This window comes from Mustela nivalis, assembly GCF_964662115.1.
Source record: "Mustela nivalis genome assembly, chromosome: X".
In the NCBI taxonomy this organism is placed as follows: Eukaryota; Metazoa; Chordata; class Mammalia; order Carnivora; family Mustelidae; genus Mustela; species Mustela nivalis.
Genome location: NC_139040.1, coordinates 124,266,750 through 124,294,728, shown reverse-complemented (window position 1 = coordinate 124,294,728; position 27,979 = coordinate 124,266,750). Strand labels below are relative to the sequence as shown.

The 27,979-nt window shown below is 47.0% G+C and overlaps 2 protein-coding genes and 1 long non-coding RNA gene across 5 annotated transcripts in view; 2 read left to right on the top strand and 1 right to left on the bottom strand.

The window, feature by feature from the left end:
* The window catches only part of TLR7 (toll like receptor 7), an 87,126-nt gene extending 68,162 nt beyond the window's left edge, over positions 1-18,964 (top strand). The window contains exons 9-10 of the mRNA XM_082717086.1: positions 16,039-16,112; positions 18,643-18,964. The gene's annotated coding sequence lies outside the window, so the exon portion shown is untranslated. The remainder of the gene's footprint in view (positions 1-16,038; positions 16,113-18,642) is intronic.
* On the bottom strand, positions 325-10,891 carry LOC309856221. Of its 3 annotated transcripts, XR_014307099.1 has the most exons (6): positions 10,229-10,891; positions 9,988-10,188; positions 7,070-7,568; positions 5,008-5,401; positions 4,134-4,291; positions 325-3,522 (listed from the first exon to the last, which is right to left on the bottom strand). It is a non-coding gene; the product is annotated as an uncharacterized lncRNA (long non-coding RNA). The 3 variants fall into 3 exon arrangements; XR_014307100.1 differs by having other exon boundaries at positions 9,988-10,471; XR_014307101.1 differs by having other exon boundaries at positions 5,008-5,184; positions 9,988-10,471.
* TMSB4X (thymosin beta 4 X-linked) lies at positions 10,602-13,150 on the top strand. Its single transcript, XM_082717117.1, has 3 exons — positions 10,602-11,048; positions 12,163-12,276; positions 12,714-13,150. Exons 2-3 carry the CDS (start codon positions 12,177-12,179, stop codon positions 12,746-12,748), a joined length of 135 nt encoding a protein of 44 aa, XP_082573243.1. The 5' UTR covers positions 10,602-11,048; positions 12,163-12,176; the 3' UTR covers positions 12,749-13,150.
* Positions 18,965-27,979: the final 9,015 nt, after the last annotated feature.

The window sequence follows — 27,979 nt, the reverse complement described above, 5'->3', positions numbered from 1 at the left end:
TTCCCCAGAGGTAACTTCTGTTAATAGCTCTTAAAATTCCGTTCTGGAAATTGTCTCTATAACCTCACTTTCATATTACATGGAGGTAGATCCTACAATATTTAGAGGGTTCCTTTTTTTCTACTTAGGAGTATACTTGAGGAGCGCCTGGCTGGCTCTGTTGGTGGAGCATGCGACTCTTGACCTCAGGGTCGTAGGTTTGAACCCCATGTTGGGTACAGAGATTTGGTAAAAAAACAAAAAAAAAAATTTTAAGAAAAAGGTATACTTTAGCTATCCTTCCAGGACATCATGAATAAAGCTGCCTCAATCTTTTTCTCGCGCTTTTTTTTTTTTTTAAGATTTTATTTAGAGAGAGAGAGAGAGACCAAGCAGGGGCAGGGGTAGCGAGGCTCTATCCCATGACCCAAGATCATGACCTAACCCAAAACCCCAAGATCACGACCTCAGCCCAAACCAAGAGTCAGATGCTCAACCAACTGAGCCACCCAGGCGCCCCTCAGTCATTTTGTAAGGGCTGCATAAATTTCTGTTGTGTATTTAACTCATCTAATTAACATACACTTAGGTTAATTCTAGCGCTTCCTGTTACCTACAATGGAGCTAACTATGGGGAAGCTATGGGGAAAGCTATAGGGAAAAGCTACTGGGAAGTCATGGGGAAAAGATATCTGGGTGTGTACAAATATAAGACAAATCTTGGTGTATCTGTCCGAATACGGCCCTAGAAAACATTTCTAACAGTGGAACTGCTGGATCAAACTGGAAATGCTGTTTTGATTTTGAGAGTGGCTGGTACCCCTGAAAAATCTTTACCGGTTTACACTTCCAGCAAGGGCAAGCGAGCGCCACTCTCACTCTCCTTGCCCTGCCTTCTGCCCAACCTCAGCACTCACCCTTTTCTTGTCTGTCAGAAGGGGGCAGAAAGGGCCTGATTGTTTGATTTGCATCTGAAAGCCTGCTAACCAGGGGCCTTTCCCGCATCAGGGAGGAGAGGCTTCGGGGCCAGACCAGAGGGAGCTGGATGCCATCCCCGTTCAGGCACTTGCCCATAGTGATGGCCAAGGCCTCAGTCTTCCCATCTGTAAAACAAGCATCCTGGGACGCCTGGATGGCCCAGTCGGTGAAGCGTCTGCCTTGGTTCTGGCGGTGATCTCAGGGTCGTGGGATCGAGCCCCGCATAAGGCTCTTTGCATACCCTGCTGCTCCCGGGCTTGTCTGTGCACTCTCTCTCTGACAAGTAAATAAAATCCAAAACAATAATTATTAAATAAAAAAATAAAATAAGCATCCTAAGACCAAGACGTGGGGTGATGGAAAGGCTCCAACAAAGCAACAGAAGTAGACAGCACGACAAAGTCAGCGTGTTTCCCATCAGAGCAAAACAAAAACCAGAAAACCGGATTCCTTCGTCCTTGCTGCCCCTGCTTGAGGGAGGAAAATGCAAATAAAATGCTGAAAGAGAAAACTGAAATGATCGCATCAAACAGTCCATGGGACTAGCGAGTGACCAGGGGCATGGAACATCTCGGAGTTTCTCTTCTGTAAGATGGGGTGTCCACTGCACCCAGCCCCGTCACTCAGGGAATTAAAAAGCCCATGGGACAGTGCCCAGCTCCAGATGACCTGTGTGGTTACTCCTAGCCGTGGATCCCCCACCCCCGAAGTGCTCAGCCCACGCCCCCCAGCAAGACCAGTGAAGTCCCCTCCATTCTGGATGACTCGCAGCACCTACTAAATGCTGGCCTGGTTGAAGGCCCTTGGGAGCCATAAACACCAAAGTAGGGGCACTGGTTGGAAGGGCAACCTCCAATCCAAGTGCCTTGTAAGTGGGTTTGGCGCTGACACGGGGTCCTTCGGTGCCGCAGACTCATGTGGGTTTGGGCATGGAATTCACCGCCCCCGAGGCTACACGTAATCCCATCAGTACTGGGGGCTCTGGTCTCAATATTCGGATCTTCTCCAAATTCACCTGTTGCCAGCATATCCCCCACGGCGGGGGTAGCAGGAGGCAGGCCTTGGAGAGGTGACTAGGTCAGGAGGGTAGAGCCTTCCTGAACGGGACCGCCCTTGCGCTCCTAGGAGAGAAATAAACGTCTGTTGTTTGTAAGCCCACCCGCGTGTGCGATTTCCTCGGGACAGCTTGAATGAACGAGGACGCGGCCACACCACCGAGGGGGCAGAGATGCGGGAAAGAGCGTGTCTCAAAAACAAAGAGCTTCACAGTGGAGAAACCAGGCAGGTAACACCACCCGGTGATCGAAGTGAACACCCCACCCCAGTAACGGGTCAGGCCAACACCGTGCGCTTCCGGATTAGAAAGGCCGAGAAGGTCACAGCCTCCCTCGCGTGGGATTCCTGCCAACATGGCCAAGCCCACATTAACCATCAGGAGACGTCAGACAGTCCTGAATCAAGGGGAATTCCACAGAACAAGTGGCCTGTCGTCTTCATGCCGTGGAAGAGCCGGAGAAGCTGGGGAAGCTCTAAATTGAGACACTGAAGGGACAGGAGGACTGAATGCCAGGCAGGCTCCTGGGCTGGGATCTGGACCAGAAGGAAAAGTTGTTATAAGGACATTATTGGGCTAACAGAAGAGATGGCAGGAGCGTAGCAATGGGAGGCTTCCTCCTCCTGATCGCTGGACTGTGGCTGTGGCGGAGAGGGTCTTGTTTTCTGGGAGATTGTAACTTGCTCTCGGGGTTTAGAAGATACATAGAATGATACAGCAAATGGGGCAAAATATTAACAACTGATGAATCTGGCGGCAGGATGTATAGGAATCTTTCATTGTAGTTTTGCAACTTTTCTGTAAGTCACCTCATTATCATAAACAAGCAGGCACTGTCCAAGGGGCTCACCAGGAATAACAAAGACACTCCTACCACCAGGGAAATGGGAAGGGTTTAGACCAAGGGCAGTCGCATTCCTTCCAGAGGCAACGCAAAACCAGATCCAGCCTTCTAGCTCTAAAAGGCATTTGTGCCTGCTCAGCAGGGAGCCTGTTTCCTCCTCTCTCTCTGCCTGCTTCTCTGCCTACTTGGGATCTCTGTCTGTCAAATAAATAAAGAAAATCTTTTAAAAAAAATAAATAAATAAGAGGCATTTGTGCAAACATCGCTGTAGAGTGCAAAATATGATATTCAAACATTAAAATACCTTCTTCTGGCCCAAACTAAAATTGTGCCCCAGTCTGTAAGTAGACAGATAAATAGGAAGATTTATGTCCAAATGTGTGCTTTTTCTTTGAGCCAAGGACTATGAGTAGTTTAAAATGGGGGGGGGGGGGGAGCTGTATGTCGGGGAAGCCGTTTTCATGAATGAGTAAATTTAGATCTTTGGAAGCCAAGCATGCAGGTTCAAATCTGAGCAATGGATTCTTGGATGACAAAACTAACTAACAAAAAACCATGCACAACAAAACAGAGGCATGCTGCTGTTTACTTAGCCTCGGGAACACCTCCAGTACCAAGAATCATCCTTGGGCAGGTCACTTATCCTCTGTGGGCTGGGATTCTTCCTCTGCAAAAAAAAAAAAAAAAAAAATTCATACCAATACCAGGCCCTTTATCTGCACAAGACTGCTTTAAGGATAAAATGACACAAACGATAAAAAAGTGCATTGACAAAGTTCACAAACACCAGATAAATGTGACTTGTATTACGTAAGGCATTATTGGAGCCCAAGATGTAAGGTGGCACCTATAAGCTGGTCTTTTTTTTTTCCCTCACCTGTTGTCCCACTGACTAGTTTCTCTGAGCTAGTGCCTAAGCCCTTTGGATAAACCACTAGTATGGGGAATTACGTTTCCAAAGCAAATATTCGGTGGTTTATCTGGTCCCTAGAAGGCCACCCCACCATCTCTTCCCATTCCCTCCCAGAAATTCTCTTGGTGACTTTTTCTCATTTGAGAGACCACCCCCCCTTCCCTTCAACAGACATCCAGGAGAGCTTTGCAGACAATCCGGGGGGTCCATGAATTTGGAAAGGGAAAAGATTGTATCTTTTCATTCCCCTCAAAGAGCATTAACCTTTCCTTCAAGGACACCGGGCAGGCAACTCTCTAAGCATGGGCTGCCCTAACAAAACTCCAGGCAAACAGCAGCTTAAACAACACACATGAATGTCTCACCATTCCGAAGGCTGGGAAGGCCAAGATCAAGGCACAGGTGCATTTGGTTCCTGATGAGAACCTGTTTTCTTGCTTGACTTATGGGCAGCTGCCTTCCTTCGGGCAAACGTTCAGTCCATAACAGCAAGGAAGCTCGCTAGCATTAGCAGTTCCTGTGACTGTGTCAACAACAGACACCACAGATATTTTTATATCTGTTAACATTTTGCAGATATCTACACACTCCCCACTATTTTCAATTTATGCTGGATCTGAGACCGACTATCGGCTTGTGTTATTTAATGCACAAAGAAGCACGGAGATGATTCCATCACAGTGTTTAAAGCTCTTTTGGTAGCTCTTCGGGAATCTAATTGCTTTCATTTATTTTTTTTAAAAATTTACGCATTTACATAATTCTGAGAAAGGGTCTCTGGGCTTCATCAGATTGGTGTGACAGAAAGAGTTAAGAACCGACTCTCCCTCGGCCCCCAACTCCCCTCCCATTTCCTCTGAACCAGACACAGGGGTGTGAGGAAATGGGGCTATGATTTCCTTTCTTCTCTCTCTCTCTCTCTCCTTACACCCCCCCTTTTTTTAATCGAGGTAAAGTTCACATAACATGAAATTAACACTCTGAGAGCAAACAGTTCGGTGACTTTTCATACATCACAGTGTTGCCCAGCCCCCCCCTCCTTTGTCTAGTTCCCAGACATTTTCATCACCCTAAAATGAAACCTTGTATATCCACCGGGCAGGTGCTCCCCTTGGCTCCTCCCTCCCCCTGCCCCCTCAGCCCTTGGCCACCTCCAATCACCTTCTCTCTCTATGGATTTGTCCATTCTGGATGTTCCACATAATTGGAATCCTACCATATGTGGTCTGTAGGACCGACCTGGCTTCTTTCACTCAGCATCTCTCCAGGTTCACCCATGTTGTAGCGTGCCCAGACTTCGTTCCTTTTTATGGCGGAATACTGTCCCATCGGATGACTACACTACCTGTCATCGAGCCATTCATTCGTCCATGGGCATTTGGCTCTTTCCACCTTTGGGCTATTGGATTGGTGTTGCTATGAACAAGAAGATGAATATTTGTTTGAATACGTGCTTTCGATTGAATCTGTTTGCTAAAGTGAGATTTAGCAACTTAACTGGACGGTCTGTGAATCTCCATTGTCCATGTCACCTTTCCAGTTCAGACAATCGAGTCCCGGCTGTAAATGCCACAGGAAAAGCCTAGAACTCAAGCATTCTTTCCTGGTGTTTCATTTGCCCCGTGTTTGGCCTCTGTGCAGAAAAAAAAAAAAAAAAAAAAAAAAAAAGACATCCTCCTCTTCTTGTCTCGATACAAATTTTAACTGTGGAATTCCTCCCCAGGAAAGCTTCCGGAGAGTGAAGGAATCAGAGCTGGAGAAGTGGGCGGAGATGGCCATAAAGCCTTGCTCCTTTGTGGTCTTGGTACATGCAGGGGAGTTCTCATGCGCAAGGAAGCCTAGAGGGGTAGGCATTCCTTGGACAGGACAAAACCACCAGGCAGGAAGGAAGGGAAGAGAAGGTGTCCATACTTGGCACGGGGCCCTAGAAATGTGTGGCCATCAACAGCTTCAAGAACAACTAGGCTCAGCTGGGAGATTAGCAGAGGCCACAGAGGCTGAACCATCCTGTGCACACCTGCAGACCCGTTCCCACTCGGGCAGCACAGGCAGGAAATACCAGAGAGGGCATTGCAGGCAGAGCAAGGGGCCTATGAAAAATGGGCCCATTCCTGGGTCCTAGGAAAAGCTAGGGCACCGGGGGCACCCAGAGAATGAGAATGAGAGGGGCTGGACTGGCTTCGTAACTGGTACGAAATGAAAGCGTGGGGCCCTTTGCTCAAAATTATTAACAATTTCAAGATGGCGACAGCTGAGCATGAAGCCGAGGGAAGGGTCTCTGTGAGTGTGAGGGCCTCGTGCCACCACATAGGGCCCACGCCCTTGGAGCCAGCCCCGCAGAGGGGAGAGGGTCCGGGTCAGCCAAGGAGGTTGACCTTGGCCTATGTGATCAAATCTGGTGCCCACCTGTCCTTCGTTTTCCTTACACAAAGCCACCAGCCGCCTTCCGCTGATGGTGTGAGAGCTACGTTCTACTGAAAAGGCACTGACGTCCCCAGAAGCAGCAGCATATTAAAACACCTGAACACTTACTACTTGCTAATGGTCATTCTGTTTCACGACAGGATAAAAAGTCTATCTCTTGTAACCCAGAGGGCCATCGGGAGTGTGTAATGCCTCCCCTTTTAGTGTGACTTGACCTGCCAATTTTTTGTGACCTCGTGTAATATGAATGACTGAATATTAATATTAATATTAAGGTAGAGAAAAGCTGTGTGAAACTGCCAGTGTTTCAAGATCAGATTACCTTCACTGCGAGGGCACTGGGTTCGGTCGGATGGGGCAGAGGGCAGACTGAATTTCTGTAATGAAATCATCTGAAAATTGAAGCAGGCTGCTTTTTAATGTATATGGTACATGACTATGATATCTGTGTTTCAAAGTTTTAGTGATGGAGAAGTTGCATGGTTTATTGTGATGGGGTATAACCTTCCCCTCGGTAGGCCTACACAACAAAATCTAAGGGCCTTATCTTGGGATTCTAGAACAGCGGAGTGTTTAACTGACGTGGCTTGTGAACTAGCCAATCTGAGTTCGAACCCTGCATCTGGCTTTTGCTGTGTGGTTGTGGGTAAATTATTTCATCTCCCCAGAACTCCCTCATCGGCAAAATGAGGAACATAAGAGTGCCTCTGTTGCAGGGCTGTGTAAGGGTTTGGGGAGATTAAACACGGAGAGCTCCCATCTATTATTATTATCGTTATTACTTTATTATTGAATCTGCACCCTGCCTGCCTCTCCACATTATTTCCTGTCATTTTCTCTCATTCTGCCCAAGCCCCCGCCAAACTAAGCTACTCACTGCCCCCTGTGTATGCTGGAAGCTTCTCTGCTGGCTTTTTCCTGCCCTTGCTGTGCATAAACTGAGCAACCACTTGGAGGGGATGTTGTAGAGGCGAATTCAAGCCACGGGGAGGGAACTTGGTTGAGTGAGATCCCCCTTAAAGTTCCTCTTGGCTCTCAGAGTCCATCGGATGGACACAGTGAGCAGGAAAGCCAGCGGCACGGCAAGTTCGACATGACATGCTGGAGAGCTGCCTTTGGCTCCTCTAGGCTCCTCTCGGCTTCCCCTGCACTCATTGTAGCACACTAGCCCAGGGAGCCTTCTGTTACCATCACACTGAGCGCCGGTGGAGCTGCGGCAGGTGGGAGTCCCCGAAACACTCTGGGGTTGGGGACACAGGGCCCCAGGGGCGGGCAGAGGCTCCTGAGACTGGCGGGTGTGTTTGCTGGCGCAAAGGCTGGCTTAGATTCTCGGAGTTTCAGGGTTTTCCGGAGTGCAATTCTGGTAGTCGTGCCCACTGCAGAGGGTGAGAATTGAAGTAGGTGTTATATACAGACAGCCTGCCCAATATCCCTTCCTGCGTGGGGGCAGCGGGCCTCGGGCTGTGTCTCTAAGGGGATTTACATGAACGGATAGAGATTGCGGGGTCACCGGGGATAGTGGGGCGCAGGCAGGTAGGGCAGCTGGGAGGAGGCCCTGAAACGAAGACAAAGAGGCCTGGTCACTTTCTCCTGTTCCTTTCCTTCTTCTGGGCAGCGCTCCGCACTGAATTTAATAGCTTAAAAATAATAGGACTAATTTTCACATACCCAGACTTCCGTGGCTGTTTCTCTAGCTTTGCAAATAGCTACACATGTGTCCCAGGCCTACCCTGGAAAGGCAAATAAGACAGGGTGTGCCCTGAGCCCTCTTCCTGGTGCCACCAGGCATGGGCTTTGGAGGAGGGCCACCGTCCAAGACATGCTCTCTTCTTGGCACATGGGTGGCCGGGGTCTACAAGCTGTGGAAGGCCGGGCCAGCGGCTGGTGGGTGCTTCACCCATCTTCTCCCCGAGAGCCCCGAGCTGGGAGTGCATCCTGCTCCCAGCTGCTTTCAACCTTGATCTTTTCACTCGGGATCGAAACCCCCATGGTGATCGTGCCCAGCACGCGCTAACCCACTTACAGCAGTAGCTTCGGGGAGGCGAGAGTTACCCCTGATGCGTGGGACGTTAATAGTGACAGCTTTGAACGATCTGGGGAAGGAAGCAAGGTGGCTGGAGCCACAGGGTCAGAGCTTGGCCCAGCTGGGTTCTGGGACCTTCCTCACTCGAGCAAGTCAGCTCAACGCAAGGCCATAGCTATTCATTGAGTCGGTGCCCTCTCCCCAGTGCCATGGGAAACACAGCAGCCTGTCCCCTCACGTGCTTCCTGATGGTTCTCGGGGGCAGACTTGGGGGACCGGGGGCACGGGGTGTGAAGACTTTTGTGAACCCCTTAACACAAATAACAGAGAGTAGCTACCGGCTGAGTTATCACAAGGATGGATCTCTAAGCTCAGTTTCCCTATCTGTAAACTAATAAATCCTAATAAATCCTGTAAACTAACTAAATCCTCAAGCGGGGAGGGCAGCAGGGTGGGTGGAGGCCGGAAGCAAACGTACAGCACCCGTGACTGGGTCTGACTCTGACAAGGCATCACCCCGTGGGGGTGAGTTTTTATGTGCCGTGAAAATAACAAAAGATCTCATTTTTACTGGTACTTTTTAAGAGAAACGATGACTCTAAAAACCTCTAAAATTTGCAATCTTAAACACTAAATATTAATTTTTTTCCTCAAATTTTTATCCTAAATAACAATAATACAAAGCGCTCACAAGTGTCATGCACTGTCCTAAGCCTTTAGGGCTCCCCAGGAGCCCAGTGAGGTAGGGTCTTGCAATGGTCCCATTTTACAGATGAGAAAACTTGGGCCCAGAAAATTAATTCACATGGCCAGGGTCATACAACCCTTACAAATATTCCTTTAGTTTGCGTTCCCCGTCATCTGCCTCTTCCTCCCTGCCGGCTTCCTCTAGGTCGCTGACTAGGGCCAAGGCAGGCCCAGTCTGGAAGACTCCCTTCTTTTTAACAAGTGGCCACCTTTTTCTTTCTGTCACTAAACACAACAGGAGGCTGCTTGGTACGGGACTAGAAAAATTCTCCAGGCATTTCCAAATTTCCACTCCTCTGTCTCTTCTGGAAATACAGCTCTGTAAGGCCCAAGTCTTTCTGAGGAAAGGACCTTGGGTTGGTAGTGGCCTTCCCTTGTATCCAGAGACACCGGGGGAGGAAAGAAGTGATTTTTGACAGCAGCTGAGTGAGGCAACATGGAATCCGGAACCTACAGAGATAGTGTTTCGTGCAGCTGCTTGCTGCCACGGGCCAAGAATTCATGCTGCGTGATCTCTAATGGGCTTCCACAGTGAGGGGAACTCTCAGGCCAGTCATCCAGGGTAGGGTCAGGGGGGGAGGTGTAACCAAAGAGGTGACCTCCTGTTTGGAGAGCAGAATGGCGGCCACCCACCAGAGCATGAACTGGGGAGCCAGACAGTCACCTGCCCCTGGCCCCCCTCCTGGCTCCCCCCACAACCAAGAAGGAAGTCAAGTGGATAAAGAAATGGGGAAGTCCGAGCTGAGCTGCTCAGTAGTGGCCTTTGAGGGTCTATAGAACACTTGACTTTAATCCCCAGGGGACAAAAGCCTCGGCCATAAACATGATCTGCAAGGGGTTTTCTGGAAACATTTCTTCAAGGTTGCTGAAAGGGATAAGTCTTGCGCCTACTGCTTTGGGTCTTAAAATAATCTCAAGTAGGTCTTTTCTAACCCGCGGCTCTTTTTGCTTTCACGTGCCATTTGCGGGCCCAAGGCACGGTACTGGAGACTGATTTCGGCAGCAAGGGGGTCACTGGTACTCACAGGCAAGGTGCCATTTTGAAAATTGCTCTTCTCTATCGACATCTCCTGTATTTCCGGATGTAACTTAGAAGTACACTTCAAAAACATCTTGTGCTGCAAAGGCTCTCTTCAAGACAGTGAGATGGTTAAATTTAATCTTTCGATTTCAGAGATGCTGGTATTGCAGTCTTTGGCACTGGACACGAGCCTCCTTAGCAATCGCTTTTAAATTTAGCAAAATAAGGAACAGGATAGTAAAAACTTCCTTATTGTTAGGCAGTAAGTCAATAGCAGAGCTTGAGCTTGACTTACTTTTCTAAGCGGGGAGGCGTCGTACGCTATAAAATGCAGGTAGATGAACCTCCAACCAGCAAATACTCCGGTTATTTGATTCGGGTGCTCGCTTAAAAAAAATTACAGCGATCAAAAAAAATACGCCTGTTACAGTGAGGCAGCTTTTGGGAAAAGAATCACTTAAGGGTGCTTTACCTCCCACCCAATTTCAGGAGAAGCCGGTTGAGGAGACAAAGAGGGCCGGGGTGGGGCGAAGGCCCTCGGCCCGCTCGAAAGCTGAGTCACAGGAATCGCACCCCTGCAGTGGGCGAGGCCCTCCAGCGCGGCCACCGCGCCCTCGCCCGGGGATGTCCGCACCAGACAAAGCCGGCTTCGCAGTGAGGGAATGCCTGTCCCCCTAGGTACCGGCCAAACCCTCAGTTACCCTGCCGCGTCCCCAAGAGCAGGTTTGCGCGGCTGTTGCAAAAATCCATTATGATAAAATAGACAGGAGGCGGGGGAAACGCATGATGCAGGAAGCGCTGGGGGGAGGGGGCTTTGGCTCCTTTTAATTTTCCGCCATCGTGGCGGTTAGGGTGCACCGGTGCACGCCGGGCGGGGGTCCCCCAAACGCCAGGCCGGCCCCCGGACCGGGCGGAGATCAGGCGCGAAGGAGTTAAGCGGGCCAGCGGGTGACGTCACCTCATTTACATACGAGCGCGCATAAAGCAGCGCGCGGCCGCCCCGCCCGGCATTCGGCGGCGGTTCCTGAGCAGACCGGTCTTCTCTCGCTCGCGCACCTCGCTCCGGTGAGCCCCGGGGCCCCTGCCTGCTGCCCTCGGTCCCTTCGCGCCCGGCGCCCGCGCTCGCCCCTCGGCGCCCGTCTCCCTGCGGAGGCGTCCCTACAGCCCAGCCCAGGGATCCTCCCGGGAAGCCTGCCTTGGGGCCTAGGGAATGCCAGGCCCTTCCAGATGCTGGGGTACGGGGTCGAGAACTTGGGGGTCTAAAGACCACCCTCCCCCAAACCGGGCGTTTGGCCGTGCAGCTCCGAGGGAGCATTTTTCTTCTCCTACCCACCGCCCCCCCCCCCACACCCCACCCCGGGCATTCTGCACTGCCTCTTAGCGGGTGATGAAGCTGGAACAGAAAAATCCTTTGTTCTATCGCCCACCCAACCCGAGCCGGGAGCTTTGACAATTAACGTTTTTCCTGTAGTCTGATGGCTTCTTGCAGTCCCGTCTGTCCAGATTTAGGGTGGCTGGGCCATAATGGGGAGGACGGACATCCAACCCTTCTTGCAGGGGAATGGGTGCCGGGGTTGCCGAATTGCCCATAAACGCAGATCAGGGCTGGTTTTCGGGGTGTGGGGCCGCTTTGTGGGCGGCCGGCTGCATTGTTGGGCGCGAGCTAGGCGGCGGTAGGGCGGTTGGGCGGTGGTCGGGGTGCAGGCTGCTGCCACCGCCTTTGTGAGCAGAGGAGAAAAGCAGCACGGGCCCGCATCTCTGGGGGAGAGCCATGTAAAATAGAAGCATTGTGCAGCCTCGGCTTCATTTTAAGAATTTCTACTCGATCCCACCCCCCACCCCTACCCCACTTGACATGGTTTCACTCTTGTAGCCAGATTTCAATTTTGGGACATTGTAACGGACACCCACGGTAGTCAATCTCCTTATTCCGGAAGATTCGCTTCCTAATGAGGCGGCGATCTTCCCAGTTTGTTCCCCCGCATTTGGAAATAATGAAAAGGGGTTCTTTTTTTGTGTGTAGCAAGAGGACGAGCTGTAGCCTTCCATGAAAGCGGAAGGAGGGAGAGGTGGGGTTTCAGGCGGGGGATGCGAGGGCAAAAGCGCATTTCTGAGCCGGGGGAGACCAGGGTGGATCGCTCGCTCGATCTCAACCCCTCTCTTGGCTTTGTATATGCAGCTTCCTCTGCAACCATGTCTGACAAACCCGATATGGCTGAGATTGAGAAATTCGATAAATCGAAATTGAAGAAGACAGAAACACAAGAGAAAAATCCACTGCCTTCAAAAGAAAGTAAGCCCCCCCCACCCCAGAGAAAAATGTTGGGCGGGAGGGAGGAGGGGAGGGGCTGGGAGCAGGACCGCGACTGGGGAGGGGGGGAGGGGGGGTGGGGAACCAGGGAGTGCGGGGGAGGAGCTGACAGTTTTTATGATAAATGTGGTTTGGAAAGGTTAATTAAGAATTTTTTGCAGCCAACAAACAACAGGGCTTTAATAATTTAATAATGACGGGATGTTTGGTATACTATATTAATATGCACTATTATACCATTTTATCTGTTAAATGGTTTTTTAATGGTCCTATTTTACGATGGGATGACTTGATACTTGGACTTTTATGATACGGGAAGATAACTAAACGAAAAGTACGGTGATCTTACAACACTAGGCTGTACTGAGTCTGCCTAATGTGCTCCCTCCATCTTTCTTTTCTTTTTTTTCCTGTCCCAGCGATTGAACAGGAGAAGCAAGCGGGCGAATCGTAATGAGGCGGGCGCCGCCGATATGCACTGTACATTCCACAAGCATTGCCTTCTTATTTTACTTCTTTTAGCTGTTTAACTTTGTAAGATGCAAAGAGGTTGGATCAAGTTTAAATGACTGTGCTGCCCCTTTTCACATCAAAGAATGGAGAACTACTGACAACGAAGGCACCTGCCTCTCCCATCTGCCTGTCTGGCTGGCAGGGAAGGAAAAGAACTTGCATGTTGGTGAAGGAAGAAGCTGGGTGGGACGACAGGGAAGTGTAGAGGAAAAATCAAGCTGGTCCAAGATGTCCTGCAGGCTGTAAAACGCAGTTTAATCAGAGTGCCATTTTTTTGTTCAAATGATTTTAATTATTGGAATGCACAATTTTTTTAATATGCAATAAAAAGTTTTAAAACCTGGTTGGTTGTGACTGTTTGGTGTCTGGAAGGAGCGGCCTAGTGGTACATGAATACCTCATGGGTACTAAGGTGATTGGAAGGTAAATTTTTTTAGGCTACTTGAATTCCTAGTAGGAGTTGGAGGAAAACATTTGCAGTTCTTGGATTTCATAGGGTTTGCTAAGCCAACAAAATTGCATCTGATCGGGGAAAAAGAAAGGACTGGTAATTCACAACCGCGTGTTTCAAGTGTCAAACCAAAGTTGGTTATGCAGTAGCCGGTTACCAACGTTGACACAATGAGGATTTAAGCAGTTTGTCATAAGGGAAAAAATATTTTTTAACAGCTGCTTTGTAGAATTCAAGACGTGTTTCCTCGCCTAATGGCTGGTTCCAGCATTCAAAATTGCGTTCATAAGGGGATCTGTACACTTGAGATTAATGAATATAATTTTAAAATTATGGAGTCCTCCATTTGGATGATGAGAACAATCTTTGGATTTAGAGGACATTAGGACAAGGATGAAATTTGTGTTAAGTTTAAATTCCCTGGAATTTTCATTGGTAACTCTTGAGGCTTTGTTGTTGAGGCTTTGAACTTCTCAGTTACTTGTTTTTAAGTTGGCAAAAGCCAAGCCAAGCCCTTCTTTCGGGACATTTATGCACAGAGGGGAATGAAGTATCAGCTTTCCAAAGGAAAAGAGGTCATTCAACATCCCTCATAGATGTACTATAAGAAAGGATGCAAGTATATTTTTTAAAAAATTGTATCCGTTTCCTCCCAATTTAAGGATGACTGTTCACCCAGCATCTCGGCAAATGTCCAGGAGGTCAAATGCTGCCCCGTCCCCCCCACCCCAAGACTGAAGAAATGGCCCTTTTGGAGGGAGAGGGTGGAGGGCAAATTGTTGATTGGTATTAAACCGCTTGAATTCATTTCCTTTGCTCAACACTTATTTTGAGAAATGCACAGGAAACCATTTACCTGTGGTTTAGCCAAGCGACCAGACTGTCCGCTCGAGGCAGATCTGCAGTGTTAGGGAAGGGCTGTGTGCGCGCGGCTGCAAAGTCTGGAAACCCAGAGGTGAGCAAGGAGCCTGCAGGCCCGGGAGGCTTCTCCAGAAGGAACCAGCCCTCCAACCCTGCTTTTTTCTTTTCCCTCCTGCAAGAAAGGGTGTGGGCCAAGTGAAAATGCCTGAGGCACAAAGGGAAACCTAGCCCACATGGGTTTTTGCTGTGTACATTTTTCAGACGAGGCAGAGATGAAATCAGATTTAAGAAATTAACCCCAGCGTTCTCCAGTTTAAAAATAAAAATGAGCATTAAGGGGGAAAGGGATGATTAATGAAATGAGGGAGAAGACCTTTCTGTGCTGAGAGGGCAAAAGCTAGATACACAGGGGGGTCCGGCGGGTGGGGGGGGCACGGGGCGGGGGACAAAAAGGAGAAAGTAAAATGAAAAATCTGGTAATGATCTAGTTTGGACTGCATGGTGTGTGGGATGGGGAAATGCAGAAGCTTTGGGGCATATCACCCTGTGCCCTTAAGTGCTGAACAGGGCCATGGGGTGGGGGTGGGGGGCAGTAACTGGGAGGGAGGGGTCACTTTATTGTTATTATTATTTTTTAAGATTTTATGAGTGCATTCTTTTTTCTTCCCAAGAGAGGATCTTCTCAGAAGGGCCTGGGGTACTTAGGAATCCGTACGGGAATGGATACTATTAGGAGCTTGGGGTGGACAGTCTTCTTCGCAGACTCCAAGCGGGGGGGGGGGGGGCTCAGTGGACCGGGGGACTGCTCAAGTTGAAGGAGACCCCAGCCTTCGCATCTTTGACCCTCTCCCCTCCCCCAGGAGGAAGCAGGCCAAGGTTGCTTATGTAAGAGCCGAGGGTCACACAGTCCTGTGTAGGGCTTCCGCAAATTTTGAATGGATCAGGCCGAATCAAGCAAAAATAGAGGAAGTGAAAAAGGCTCACCAGAGGACTCTTGGGACAGAGAGTCATTCAGTTCCAAACCTCGCACATTCCTCAACCATCACCACCAGGTTGCTTGGTCTTCCAATGCATGGAATTTTAAAGCTACGTAATTCTTTCCGGAGCACAACACCGCTTTGGGGTGTCTACCGCTGACTGTGTGTTGAGCGGGTGGGGGCTGGCGGGGAGGCCGGCAGAGTCTGAGAGCAGAGTCCCCCCTTTTGAACGGGGCCTCTTCCGGGCCCAACCACCCCACATCCTCCCCACGCCTTTCTGAGTAAGGCATTGTCTCTTTCGAATGCACTAGGAAGATCTATTTATTTCCCTGAAGAAGCGTCTAACTGCTCGAGGCGCAAAACTAAAATAATTTTCTACCCTCTCTAAACGCATGGGGCCAGTTTTGTGCTTACTAAAAAGAACAAGAAATTTTGGAAACTACGTTTTGGCAAAAAACCAAAAAACAAAAGCAAAAACAAAACCTCACACCCTTTCTTAGTTTAAGATTGTAAATTGAAAATATTATTTCATAACGTTGCAAGCCCTCAGTTCTCGATTTACCGTCATAGCCTTCACTGTTCTAGCAAGAGAATAAGAAAAAACCCCTCCCTGCGCCCGGTATCTCTCTGTTTTAATAGGACCTTACAGTGCAGTCTAAGAGAATTAAACACAGCAATTTGACGTTCAACCGTATTTGTCATGAGAAGAGGCTATATTACAAATTTAAGACAGATGTGCAATGAAGTAACCTAAGAAAATGTTTCTAAGACTTACATTTACCTGGCTTATTTTCTCCCTGGATCCTTTTAGCTAACCTCTTAGCTGTCCAGCCAGACAGTTGTGTTAGGACTGTTCCCACCCTCGGCTTCTGAGACCTCTGCGGGCAGGATATGCGTGTATCCGCCATTCCAACTCTGGTGCTCTTCTTTTATGTCCAACAGGGCCTTGCCTGGGAGCAGGAACATCTCAGGGCTTCAGTATACGCTCTTTTCCTCTTAACGGATGGAGAGTTCAGGTAACATGATTGTTTTGGGGTACCTTTGAATATGCAAGTGTCATATTAAATAGCCCAATTTTAAATATATATATTTATATATATATAATTTTATTTATAATATTTATATGTGTTATTTATATATTATATACTATTTATAATATTTATATATATGTAAACTTACTTTGAAGTGGTGTTTTAATCATTTCACAGATAACAGTAATCATTGCCATTGGTAATTAAGCAAATGGTTGTCAGTAGCCAATGGCCAAAGAAAGCCATAACCTAGAAGCAGTCATACCAAATTCCATGGAATGTTCTTCCTTCTTCTGTGACAGTCTCAGACAAGAATGGCCAGCCAAGCACATTGGCATTGATTCTGTATATTAAGCCTCATTACGCTTCTGCTTGGCCTCATATATATATATATATATATATATTTTTTTTTTTTTTTAATATTTTTTAATCAAGAAGATTACACAGGGACATTTTCCTCAATACTTACCATTAATCCTCACCTAAATGTAATGCAAAGAAATTCACAGATAATGTGGAATCTCCACTTGAGAAACCAAAGGTTTGTTTAACAAATGTCCTTAAAGAGCTTGGAGTGCGAATTTGCCACTGTCCCCGGCTGAGCTGATTTGAATCGACACGTACAGCTGACCATGTGCTATTAAGCCGGAGCCGTGGTCATTAGTTGACCCCCTGACATGTATTGAATGTCATGAGTAAAATGCAGTCCCTGCCCTCGCGTGTGTTCCCTTGGCTAAAAGGTGTCCTTTTCTAAATCTGAGTAGAAAATGCTAAGAAATTATTCCTTTTCATTTTTAGGGTGAATGATGAACATAAGAGCTTTGAGGGTTTTGTCATATGAAAAAATACATGTTTTTTTTTAAGTGAACTCTATGCCCAGTCTGGGGCTTGAACTCAGGACCTTGAGCTCAAGGGTTGCAGTCTGCACCCACTGAGCCAGCAGAGCACCCCTAGGCTTTGAGTTTTCAAATATGTATTCAAATCTATTCTTTGGGGGCACCTGGGTGGCACAGATGGTTAAACCTCTCCGGCTGGACCTCGGCTGATCAGGGTAGTGAGCCTCACGTAAGGCTCTGCGTTTATCAGGGAATCTGCTAGAGGTTCTCTCTCACCCTCTCTCTCTGCACCCTCCCCCCAAGTAAATAAATAAATCATAAAAAAAAAAAAAAAAAAAAACTATGCTTTACCGTGACCTTTTCCCCCAAATTTATCTATAATGATTGCATTCAAAACCCCCCCAAAAGCTCAATGGTGAGTGACATTTGATGGAAATCAATTGATTCTTCGCACCACAATCAAATATTTTATCAGCATAGAGAGATTGGGCATAGTAACTCCAGCCTGTTAACCTTTTTGTTTCATTTTCTTAAAATAATCCTTACATCCAACGTGGGGCTTATCTCCCACCCCTGAGATCAAGCCTGCTGGTGACGGGCTCTACTGGCTGAGCCGGCCAGCTGCGTGTTACCTTTTGATAATCCTTTATGAGGGGTGCCCAAGATTCATAAATGGACTGAATGGATATCATTTTAAAATCTTTTTCTAGGGGTGCCTGGGTGGCTGAGTGGGTTAAAGCTTCTGCCGCAGGCTCAGGTCATGATCTCGGGGTCCTGGGATCGAGTCCCACATTGGGCTCTCTGCTCTACAGGGAGCCTGCTTCCTCCCCCCTCTCTCTGCCTGCCTCTCTGCCTACTTGTGATCTCTGTCTGTCAAATAAATAAATAAAATCTTTAAAAATATATTTTTTTTTCTAGGATTGTATGACATAGATGCCGAATTTCTAGAGAAGAACTTCTTGCTAAATCCTTACCCTTTTGTCAGCCTTCTTTCTCCGGTTCAACTGTAAGATAGTTGGGGACAGAAACAGTCACTTGAATTTTGCAATCGCCACCCGCCCCCGAGAAAGTAGCAAAATGATGACCACATCAGGATATCAATAAGGATAGTGCTTCTCTGACCCATGGCTGGGTCACATTAGTTTAGTGGGTTTCCATGGCTTTCAACAGAGAGGCCCAAGTTCTGTTCACGATCTATACAAAGCATTGGAGCGATTCCTGTCGCATTGTTGTCAAACCACAGGAAATTAGGCCTTTCCTCATTACCACACAGAGTTCTGCAAGTGGCTGATACCCTTGGGCCACACAGAGACTTCTTGATAGTATTTTCCCCATCTAGAAACCAAAATAGTTCAGAAGATGAAAAAACATATTTATATAGAATCTTGAGGGCTATTGAGTTATTTCAATCTAAAGTAATGGCTTGCAAAAAAAAAAAAATTATAATAAAGTAATGACTTGCGTGAAGGGTGGAAAGAATCATCCTTTGTTTATTCAAGAAACATTTATTGAGCACCTCCTGGGTGCCCAGCCCTTATCTAGTTGCTGGGAACAGAGATGAATCCGACCCCGACCTCATGGGAGAGGCAGGCCCCGGGTGAGCTACACTTAGAGGCTTGTATCTATCTGTTCATTTGTCTAACAGTTATTCCCTAAACTTCTTTTTTTTTTTTTGCCAGGTGATACAGTAGGCTGAGAGAAAAATTGGAACTAGATAAAGGGCCGCTATGCCTGGCTGAGAGGCTTGAAAATTACTCTCCAGTGAAGGAAGATTCTAGAAGTAAAACCGCTTGGCCCACAGGAGATCACATGGGGACTCTTTCTGCACAGAAACAGCTATATGCGGGGAAGGACAAAGAAGAAGCTGTCCGTACTTGTTATCCAAAAAGCCGATTATCAGAGTGACATTAACCGAGTATGGGAAGGTAACAAATCATACTTGTAGTGTTACTCCTTCGTCTACATTTTAATAAAACGGGCTGGGCCACCTCCATGTTGTAAGCACTCTTCCTGTTCATTTGCTACCAAGTTTCGTACTGGTATGGCCAGGTTCGTGTGTTTGAAATGGTTACAATGACATGTTTTTGGTGGGATGGCCGAGACCTGCATGGTCCCATAGTAGGGTCTGCGCATTCAAAGCCGGTCTTCAATCGTGTTTTGGTTTCCTGAGGCTGTTGTAACCAATGACCACAAACCTGGTGGCTTCAAACAAAAGAATCTCGTTACCTCTCAGGTCCACAGGAGAGAAGTCCAACATCAAGGGGTATCTGGAAAGACACCTTTTCCATGGCGGCCTGGTTGGCTCGGTCTGTGGTGCTTGAGGCTCTCGATCCTGGGGCTGTATGTTCGGGCCCCATGTTGGGCGTAGAGATGACTTGAAAATAACATCTTAAAAAAAGAAAATTCCTTTTTCTTATAAATTCTCATTCCCAAGTTGTAGGGATTCGATGTGGGCAGAATTTATTGGAGGGGCTACCATTTGACCCACTAGGAATCGTGACCAATAGGACCCCTGGTAGGGGCATTGCCCTGTGATGATTGGAGGGGTAAGGTGGCAAGCTGCACTGTGGGCAGGGACCTTTTAATGAACTACTGGGTTTGTGGGAGGAGAGAGGATAGTGGCAGGTTTTTCCTGTAATTGAAGAGTTAGTTACTCCATGCTCTGAGGATTGATATGGAAAACTTCCAGGAGCTGCGAATGAGTAGAAACAGAGGGGCATAGGCTAGAAGGAACATCAAAGGTTTGGGAATCACTTGTATGTTGACTGTGATTACAGAGGTGAGTACCACGGGTGGTCACCGAGGAAAACAATTGGGCTGGTATGGTAATTTGAAATGTCTTCAAGGGGAGTGAAAAAATGCCATTGGGGAAAATAAAGAATATAATAGAAGTAGTTGGAGAGGCCAATCCTGAAAATTAAAAAGGAAATAACCAAGTTAAAAGAATAGAAACTGGATTATTTGAAGAAAGGATTATAATGTATAATCCCAACCTTGTCATTTCACAAACAGTTGTTGACTTTGAGCTAAGATGATGACAGCACCGTGAGTTCATATAAGCCAACAGAAATTCTCGAAACCATACATAGATGCTGAAGGTAGTCCTCTAAGCTTCCACTGACTCTCTTTGAAAGCTCTGGGTTCTAACAGGCACAAACAGGTATAGGCAAGAACAGATGCTCCCACAACTAATGCTGAGAACCTTCATCCAATCAACACTGCTTTTCTGGAATAGGGTCATTAAGTTTCCTAATGGGAGAGGTGGTTACCCAAGAGTAAATTTCTTCAGGTCCTCAACCCACACTTCAAAGAATGAATTCTTCAGATTAGAAAGAGGTGAGGTCAATCGACTCTAAATCAGACCTCGAGACCCAACCGTCTGCCTTGCGCATCTGCCTTACACCTGGCACTCTTGACCATATTCCTTTGAAACAGCGTTGATGGATCTTCCCCTCCCCGCCCCCTCCTGCTAGCTGACGCCTGTGCATGTTGGCGTCCATGTATGTTCCGAATTTCTTACACATTGGGCTTGACCACGGCCCTCCTGCCGCCAGGCTTTCTGCCACAGGTGTTCCCAGTTAGGGCCACAGGAGGCTGGGAGGGCCATTCGGGCGTTGGGTCACCGGACCAGGTGAACAAAGCCCGGGAGGGGCGGGGGCTGTAGCTAAGGCCTGCGGGCCGCAGGGGACGGCTCCCAGGCCGACAGCGGGCTCCCGGACCCTCGCACTGCCCCACTTGGGTCACCCCTCAGAGGGCAATTTTCAAACCACACGCTGTGTCCTCTTACGGTTCTAGGGAATCAATTTAGCTGATGCTTTCCAGCGTTCAAGACAAATACAAAACAAACAAACAAACAAACAAACAAAAAGCCAGCAAGCTAAAACAGATGGCTAAGGAGAAACAGAACAGGAATGACCGGCCTCTCCTGCAGGGTAAAGGTAGGTGTTGTCTGAGCAAACTTCTGTTTCAGTTATCCGTGTAGGAGAATGTGTGTTTGTGTGTGTGTTTTGTGTACTGGCCTGTGATGTAAACTGTTTTTTCAGCGTGAGTTAGTCACACTTACCAAGACAACCATTCCCGACCTCCTGATCTCTGATGGCCTCATTCCCTTTCCTTTCTCCATATCCCTTGCCCTCCTCGTCAGTCACTTTTCGTCCATTTTGAACCCATTCCTAAATCCCCTCCACGAGCCTGTGTACCATTCCTTCACCCAGGCTCCCAAGGGTTAACGGATAAAATGATACTCTTTTCTCCGTGGTTACCACTCAACTTGCTACCTGTCTCTGCTCAGCTTCCTTTTCGCTATGCAACCTTGTCCACACTTCCTAACTTTTCTGAGCTTTGCTTTTTCTCCTCTGCAAAGTAGGAGAGGGGATGGTCTAACCCGCAGGCTTGCTGGGAGGCCTGGAAGCAACAGGTGCACCTCGCCCACGCTTGGTGCTCAGCAGGTGGCCGCTTGTATAATCGGCACATTCTTCCCCCCCCCACCCCCAACCATAGGATAAGGATCAGGATGGGGAAATTTACAAGGACTCTGGTATTATCTGCTACAAAGTTCTACTTAGATTTTGCTGGTGGTTTATTTCTTGTCTTTTACAGCAGTTTTCTTCCTTCTCCCTGGGGGATCCAGTCAGGCTAGGCATCACAGTTATTTGTCAAATCACCGTAATCTGCAAAAAGCCTCCTGTTGTGCTTTGTCTCTCTAAACCTTCACATTTTTGAAGGATCCAGGCCGGCTGGTTTGGAGAATTTCTCCCCACTTGGGTTTGCCTGATGTTTTTTCACAGCTGGGATCTGATGGTTTGGGGTAGGACTCCCCTGTCAGGGACCTTGTGTCCTTGCTGCCTCAGAAGAGGCACGTGATGTCAGCTTGTCCCATTTATTGGCAATGAGGGTGATGGCTTGTCCACACCATTGCCACCAGGATTCTGCGCTGTCAAACCATCTTTTCCCCATTGTAATTAGTAAGTAACCTGTGGCGAGACGCTTTGAGGATTCTTGCCTGAATCGATGATTTCTATGATGTCAACAAAAGGGAACTTCCAACTCTATAGATTCCTTCTAATGTGGCTTCTCATATTTGTGTCCTCCCTTCTTGTGCATACACCGATCAATGCAATTCCAAAATTTCCATTCTAACAACATGAAAAATCAAAGCAGCTCATACATGTAGGCCTGTGGGCTTGTTCTGCCTGACTCGTCTCTCAACATTAGAGAGTACCATGTTGTAAGGAAGATTTCCATGGGCCCTTTCAAGATATGGCTGATGCCGGCAGGCCTGTGCTGTCACTCCATCTGTAAGAGTCCGCTCTGGGTTTGCCTGCGACCAACATTCTCTCTCTCTCTCTGTTTGCTAAGATTTTATTTACTTCTTTGTCAGAGAGAGTGAGAGCAGAGGGAGAAGCAGGCTCCCCGCTGAGCAGAGAGCCCCATGCGGGGCTGGATATCAGGACTCCGGGATCATGACCTGAGCCAAAGGCTTAACCGACTGAGCCACCCAGGGGGTCCCTTTTTAAAATTTTTTTTAAAGATTTCATTTATTTATGTCACATTCACATGAGGCATGGCTGTGATTTTAAAAAGGGATACAACTGCGTATGTGTAAATCACTTCCATTCAGTTCAAATCCGATCTTTAATGTTAACTTGGATCATCTAAAAAATATGACTCCTGATCTGGCCGAGAAAGGGCCAGTTGGTAGTTCTGTGAGGCGGCTGCCGAGGCTGGAGGGGTGGTGGGAGCAGATCCTTCTCAGGTTCCTGATAGACAATGGAGTGTGTGTTATAAAGGACAGCAGAGCCCAACTGGAATAATCCGCAGGGCCCTCTGCATCCGCATCACCGAAGAAGCCTTCTGCTCCTTCTCTGAGAACCGAGAAGCAGCTTCAGATTTGCGAGTTTGACTTTGGGGGTCAGGTGCCATGTGTTTCTGTAGACCTTAAGCAAATGTCACCTGCCCTGCTGGTCAAACACACCTTCCCAACAGCAGCGAGAGAGGAATAAACCGTAGGAGAGCTTCAAAGATGTCTGGTTCTCTTGCATTATCTCCTTGGGAAGAATGTCTCCACCCCAAGACGGCTGTTTGCCTCTACACATGCTGTCCTATCCTATCTTGAGTCTTGAGATCAGTGCTCAAAGCACTGCATACTTGAACAATGACTCAGCCCCAAAGTCATTTTAAGGATGCTCTGGCCACATATTTGTTATGGAAACCGGGGGAAAGTCTGTGATTTCAATGTGGGGATATCCTCAAGAGAGAGTCTCCAATATGTAATCATAAATAATGAGAAATTTCTTTTGTTTTTTGGGGAAGTGAGGAGATAGCAGTTGACCTTTTAAATGTGTTTTTGATAATTAATTTTTGGACATAACACATTTATACGATATGAGTTTGAAAACAATATTAAAAAGTATATTCCTGTTTGGCTGATTTCCCATTGTCCCCTTTGGGCGATGCTTTTTTTTTTTTTTTTTTAGTATCTTGTTTAACCTCATATAAATATATATATATGCAAATAGATATTTTTGTCTCCCCCTCCTTACACAATTTAAGTCTTTCTAATACACTATTTTTAAACTTTTAGAATTATTATAAGAAAAATACATATTTATTTAAGATAAAGGAAACAATATAGAATAAACTGAATGAAAAAGAAGTTCCCCCCAACCTCCAACTCATTTTCCAGAGGTAGCCACTCTTAACAGTTTTGTGTGGGCAATTCCAGATGTTTCCTAACAGCGTATTAGTGGCAAGAGCTACTTGTTAAGCTCCTCAGAAATTGGAGAGCTGGTGGTTGGTTAAACACCGCCAGTCTTCAATATGAAATTATATAAACTTACAATGAAATCATATTAAAAGCAAAGGTAGTAACCAATTTATTACTGCTTAATTATTTTACTACATTTTACGACTATCTATGCTCTCATGGTTAATGATATCTGTGGTGGAAATACCACAAAGTGGAGGCTACCAGTCATCTCTACTCAACTCCTCTTGAGAACTTTATGCTTCTGTTGACATAGAATGTGAAAGAGAATTCATCAAAATGAGTAAAAGACTTAAGTTAGAAAATGTAAAGATGTAACTAAAATGTCAACACAATTTTTTAAAATTTAAAACAAATGGGCATTATAATAAATGACATAACTTAGTTAGAAAATAAAAAGTTGGCTAACTCTTACGGAGTTTTTCTTTCTTTCTTTCTTTTTTAAAATCCCAGTGCCCAGGTAGACCAGATTTGTCCTCCCTTATCCTGAAAATTCTCTCTCCTCTACCTGCCACTTTTTTTGGTTAGTGTTCCAGGGTCTTCCCTTGTCTCGAATTTTCCTGCTTCTCTTCACTCTAATTATTTTTTTTTTCTGCCCTCTGGTTCTATTTCTTTTACCTGTCCCTTAAATACTGGTTTGTCCAAAGAGCTAATCTTGACCTTGTGCTCTTTTTCATCTGTATTCTTTCTTTCCTCAAGGCTTGAGTTACTCTCTACTCTGGTCACACTTTGTCTGCCTTGGACACCATCTGGCTCAATGCCATCTGCCTAGACATCTCCCAGGATTGTTGTTTAAAGTCATCCTGTCTACAAAACTTGTCCTCCCAAGTTGGTCAATGGCTTTGTTATTGTTCAAGTCACATGACAAGCCAACTGCACCTTGTCCCTCATGGCCCCCATCCATTACTTAACAGCACAGAGAATCTAACCCTAATGCTCTCCTCTACAAAACTCCAGCTCGGTGTCTGGGCTCAGGATTTTGCTTCTGTCAAGCTCACTCTTCCCTAATGTGTCCCCTCTTCATCCCAGCCATTTTCCAAGACCCAAGTCATTTCACACCCTCTAAGAGGTCTCCCTAGATCTTTACTCAGATTAATTCTGCCCTCCCATGCCCCCACTACATTCTGCTGGGACTTTCTATGAAGACCTAGAGCCCACAACTAATGAATGAACCCTCTCTTTTCCTCACCAGATCAGAGGCCCTGATCCTAGCATGGAGCAGAACAGAACAGATCCGAGCATGGAGCTCCGTGGGGTACGTGCTTGAGAAATGTAAGTTGAATTGTTTTCCATGGAATGTATGTCCTACTTCTAGGAACACTGGCGATGGAAGTTGGAGGGCAGAGCAAGCGTTCTCTGCCTGCGGGGTCACAGACCCATGTGTCTGCAGGTGCCCAGCAGGCCAAATAAAAAACTGGAGAGTTCTACAAGCTGAGAGGCAGGCCTTTCTTGGCTCTAGCCAATCACCATAAGGAAACACGGACCCAGAGTTGCCACATCTGATTTTTCAAGAGATGGCAGAAATAGAGATATTTAAATCTGCAGTCTTTCAAGTTTTACTTACTGGCAACTAAGTAAAAACATTTTTACTTTACAATGAAAAAGTAAACTACAAAAAAAAAAAAAAATATATATATATATATAGCTTGATGTGTAATTATAAGGCAAACATCCAATTCTTGTAACCAGCACCCAGGACAAGAAGCAGAACTTTGCTACCTACCCCAGGAGGCCTCCACGGGCCCCCTTCTAGTCTCAACACCCTCAAATTAATCCCTTCCCTACCTTTACACTAATAATTTGCTGTTGTTTCCTTACGGTTTTATCGTCTATGGGTGCATCCCGAGTGCTATATTCTTACTAAAAACAAGCCTAGTCTTACTCATTTTTTGAAATTTGTGTCTTCTCACTGATGCCCCCCCCCCCATCCCCAGCCCAGCCCTTCCTTACGGCTTTCCTGTTGATGCACCTGGGCTATTTGACTCGTGAACCTTCCCACAGTCTGGATTTTGCTGATGTTTACTGAATGGTGTGGCTCAGCGTGTGGTCCGTATTGCCCACATTTTGGCAACTAGGTCCAAAACTCATGTTCGTTAATTAAGACATTGTTTGCAACTGTAGATCTCATTAGTTGGCAGCTCACATCCACATTGCCTACCTTCCTCTACCTACTTACTTCCTTACTTCGTTGACTTACTTGACCTTACTGTGAATCACTAGAGTTCTGGGTTTTTTTCCACTTTCCACGTTTGGAGGATGAAGATGTGTTCTGACCTAACAGAATCTAAGTAGGCACAGTCCTCTTGTTGCCACGTGTGTTCAGTGTGGTGGCTCCTTTGATCCTAGAACACGGGCTATATAGGGAGGCTTTAAAGAGAGAAAAACAGGCATCATGCCAAAGACTGATTTTTTTAGCCAGATGGTCCTCTGGGTGGGATTCAGCTAAGACACCAAACTGTCACTGGGTAACAGGGCCTCCTCCAGCGGAGGCACATACTGGTTTGAAAGAGAACTCTAGAACCACTTCCCACGGGTAGGACAACTCTTACTGCAGGTACCTAAAGACAGGAAGTTCTAAAGGCAAGGGGTGGGAGGGTCGGAGGCGTGGTGTGAATACAACACAGCAGAGAGGAAACCAGGCCTGTCCAACAGACGCGATTGTACATAGGGACTCCGTCTTCCACAGCGGGGAAGGGGGTAAAAGGAAGCCAGATTTGCAGAAGGACCCTCAGAGTAGCGAAGCCCTATGGAAAAATCGGACAAGGAATCCCAAAGAACGCACACAAATGACAAAATGGAAGGATCTACACAGCACAACTGAGACATGGACCTAAACGTCCCAGATCAGAAAATGTCCCAGTCCATGAAAGGGTCTGGGGAACAAAGCTGAAGCTGTGCATTTCTGGCATGGATGGGATTGATTATAATCATTCAAGCCACTTAATTGTTTCGGACACAGGTTTTGTAGGGTAAGGTTGCTGCCCAAGGAAAACTTTTTGTTACGAGTAAAAGACCAAGAACCCAAATGCATAGAGCATAATGACCCTTGATTAGTGGACTAACAACCCAGCAAAAACCAGTCTCCAGGGAAGTTGACTGGTACAGCTTCTGCCCTGGGGGCACCGTGCCTCCTGCTAAGTGGGCGTAATGTGTCCTAGCCCGTAATAACCTATTATAACAGCAGATAGGCACTTCCCCGGCCTGGCCTCTTCCTTCTCCTTTCCAGACTCTTCACCTATTTTATTTTATTTTAAAGATCTTATTTATTTGTCAGAGAGAGAGAGTGTGTGCACAAGGAGACAGAGAGGCAGGCAGAGGCAGAGGGAGAAGCAGGCTCCCCGCTGAGCAGAGATGTGAGACTTGATCCCTGGAAGGACGCTGTGACCATGACCCCAGCGGAAGGCAGAGGCTTAACCGACTGAGCCACCGAGGTGTCCCTCTTCACCTTTTAAAGATTTAACTCTTTCGTGTCTTCCCCACCTTGCAGCCACCATTAATTAGACAAGGAAATGTCCAATTTCACGTAGATGGTTATGTGAAATTTTCCGGGAAGAACATAGGGTTCGGTGTCTGTCAATTGTGGGCTTTCGTTAACACGGCTCTCTACTGAACTCTTGACTTTCAAAAGAAGTTTTCTCTGAATGGAGAAGTTCCTAGTCTTCCTGCTTTGGGCATTAAAAGATCACATCCTGGGGAAGAAGGCAGGAATGCAGCTTCCCTACAGAATAATCCCAAATATGTCTATTAATAGTCCCCTCCCCACCCTCAGAAGGAAAGAAATTTCCTCCATCGACTCCACCTGGTGAGATTTAGTGACTCGCTCCTAAAGACCGGGGTATGGATGAGGAAGGGAGAAACAGTAACATTATGGTGAGGAAACTTGGCAGACAGCACCTTAAGTGACGAAGGGTCACCTCACAAGTGATGTCCTGTGGGTTTCTGGTACCTTCTGGTAGGTTGTGGTGAGAAAGGAACTTCACCTCTTCCCCAAAAGGCATAGCCCCAGGCTGAAGAGAAAACTGGTAGGTAAATCCACACTGAGAGCCACCCTACAAAACTCCTGACCAGCCCTACAGAACATTGTCAAGGTCATGGAAGGCACAGAAAGACGAAGGAATTGTCACAGCTCAGAGGAGAGCTCAGAGGCTTGTGGTGTCCCAGACTGAAACCGCCTCGGGGGCAGGAGGAGGATGTTTAGTAGAAAAACAGGTGAAATTTGAATGAAGTCTTGAGTTTGGTTAACAGTAGCG

What these genes read in the sequence shown, in the direction of transcription:
- TMSB4X (XM_082717117.1), top strand. Translation starts at nt 12,177, where the DNA reads ATGTCTGACAAACCCGATATGGCTGAGATTGAGAAATTCGATAAATCG. An exon ending in TCCACTGCCTTCAAAAGAAA is followed by an intron (nt 12,277 to 12,713) that starts GTAAGCCCCCCC and finishes TTCCTGTCCCAG; the next exon opens with CGATTGAACAGGAGAAGCAA.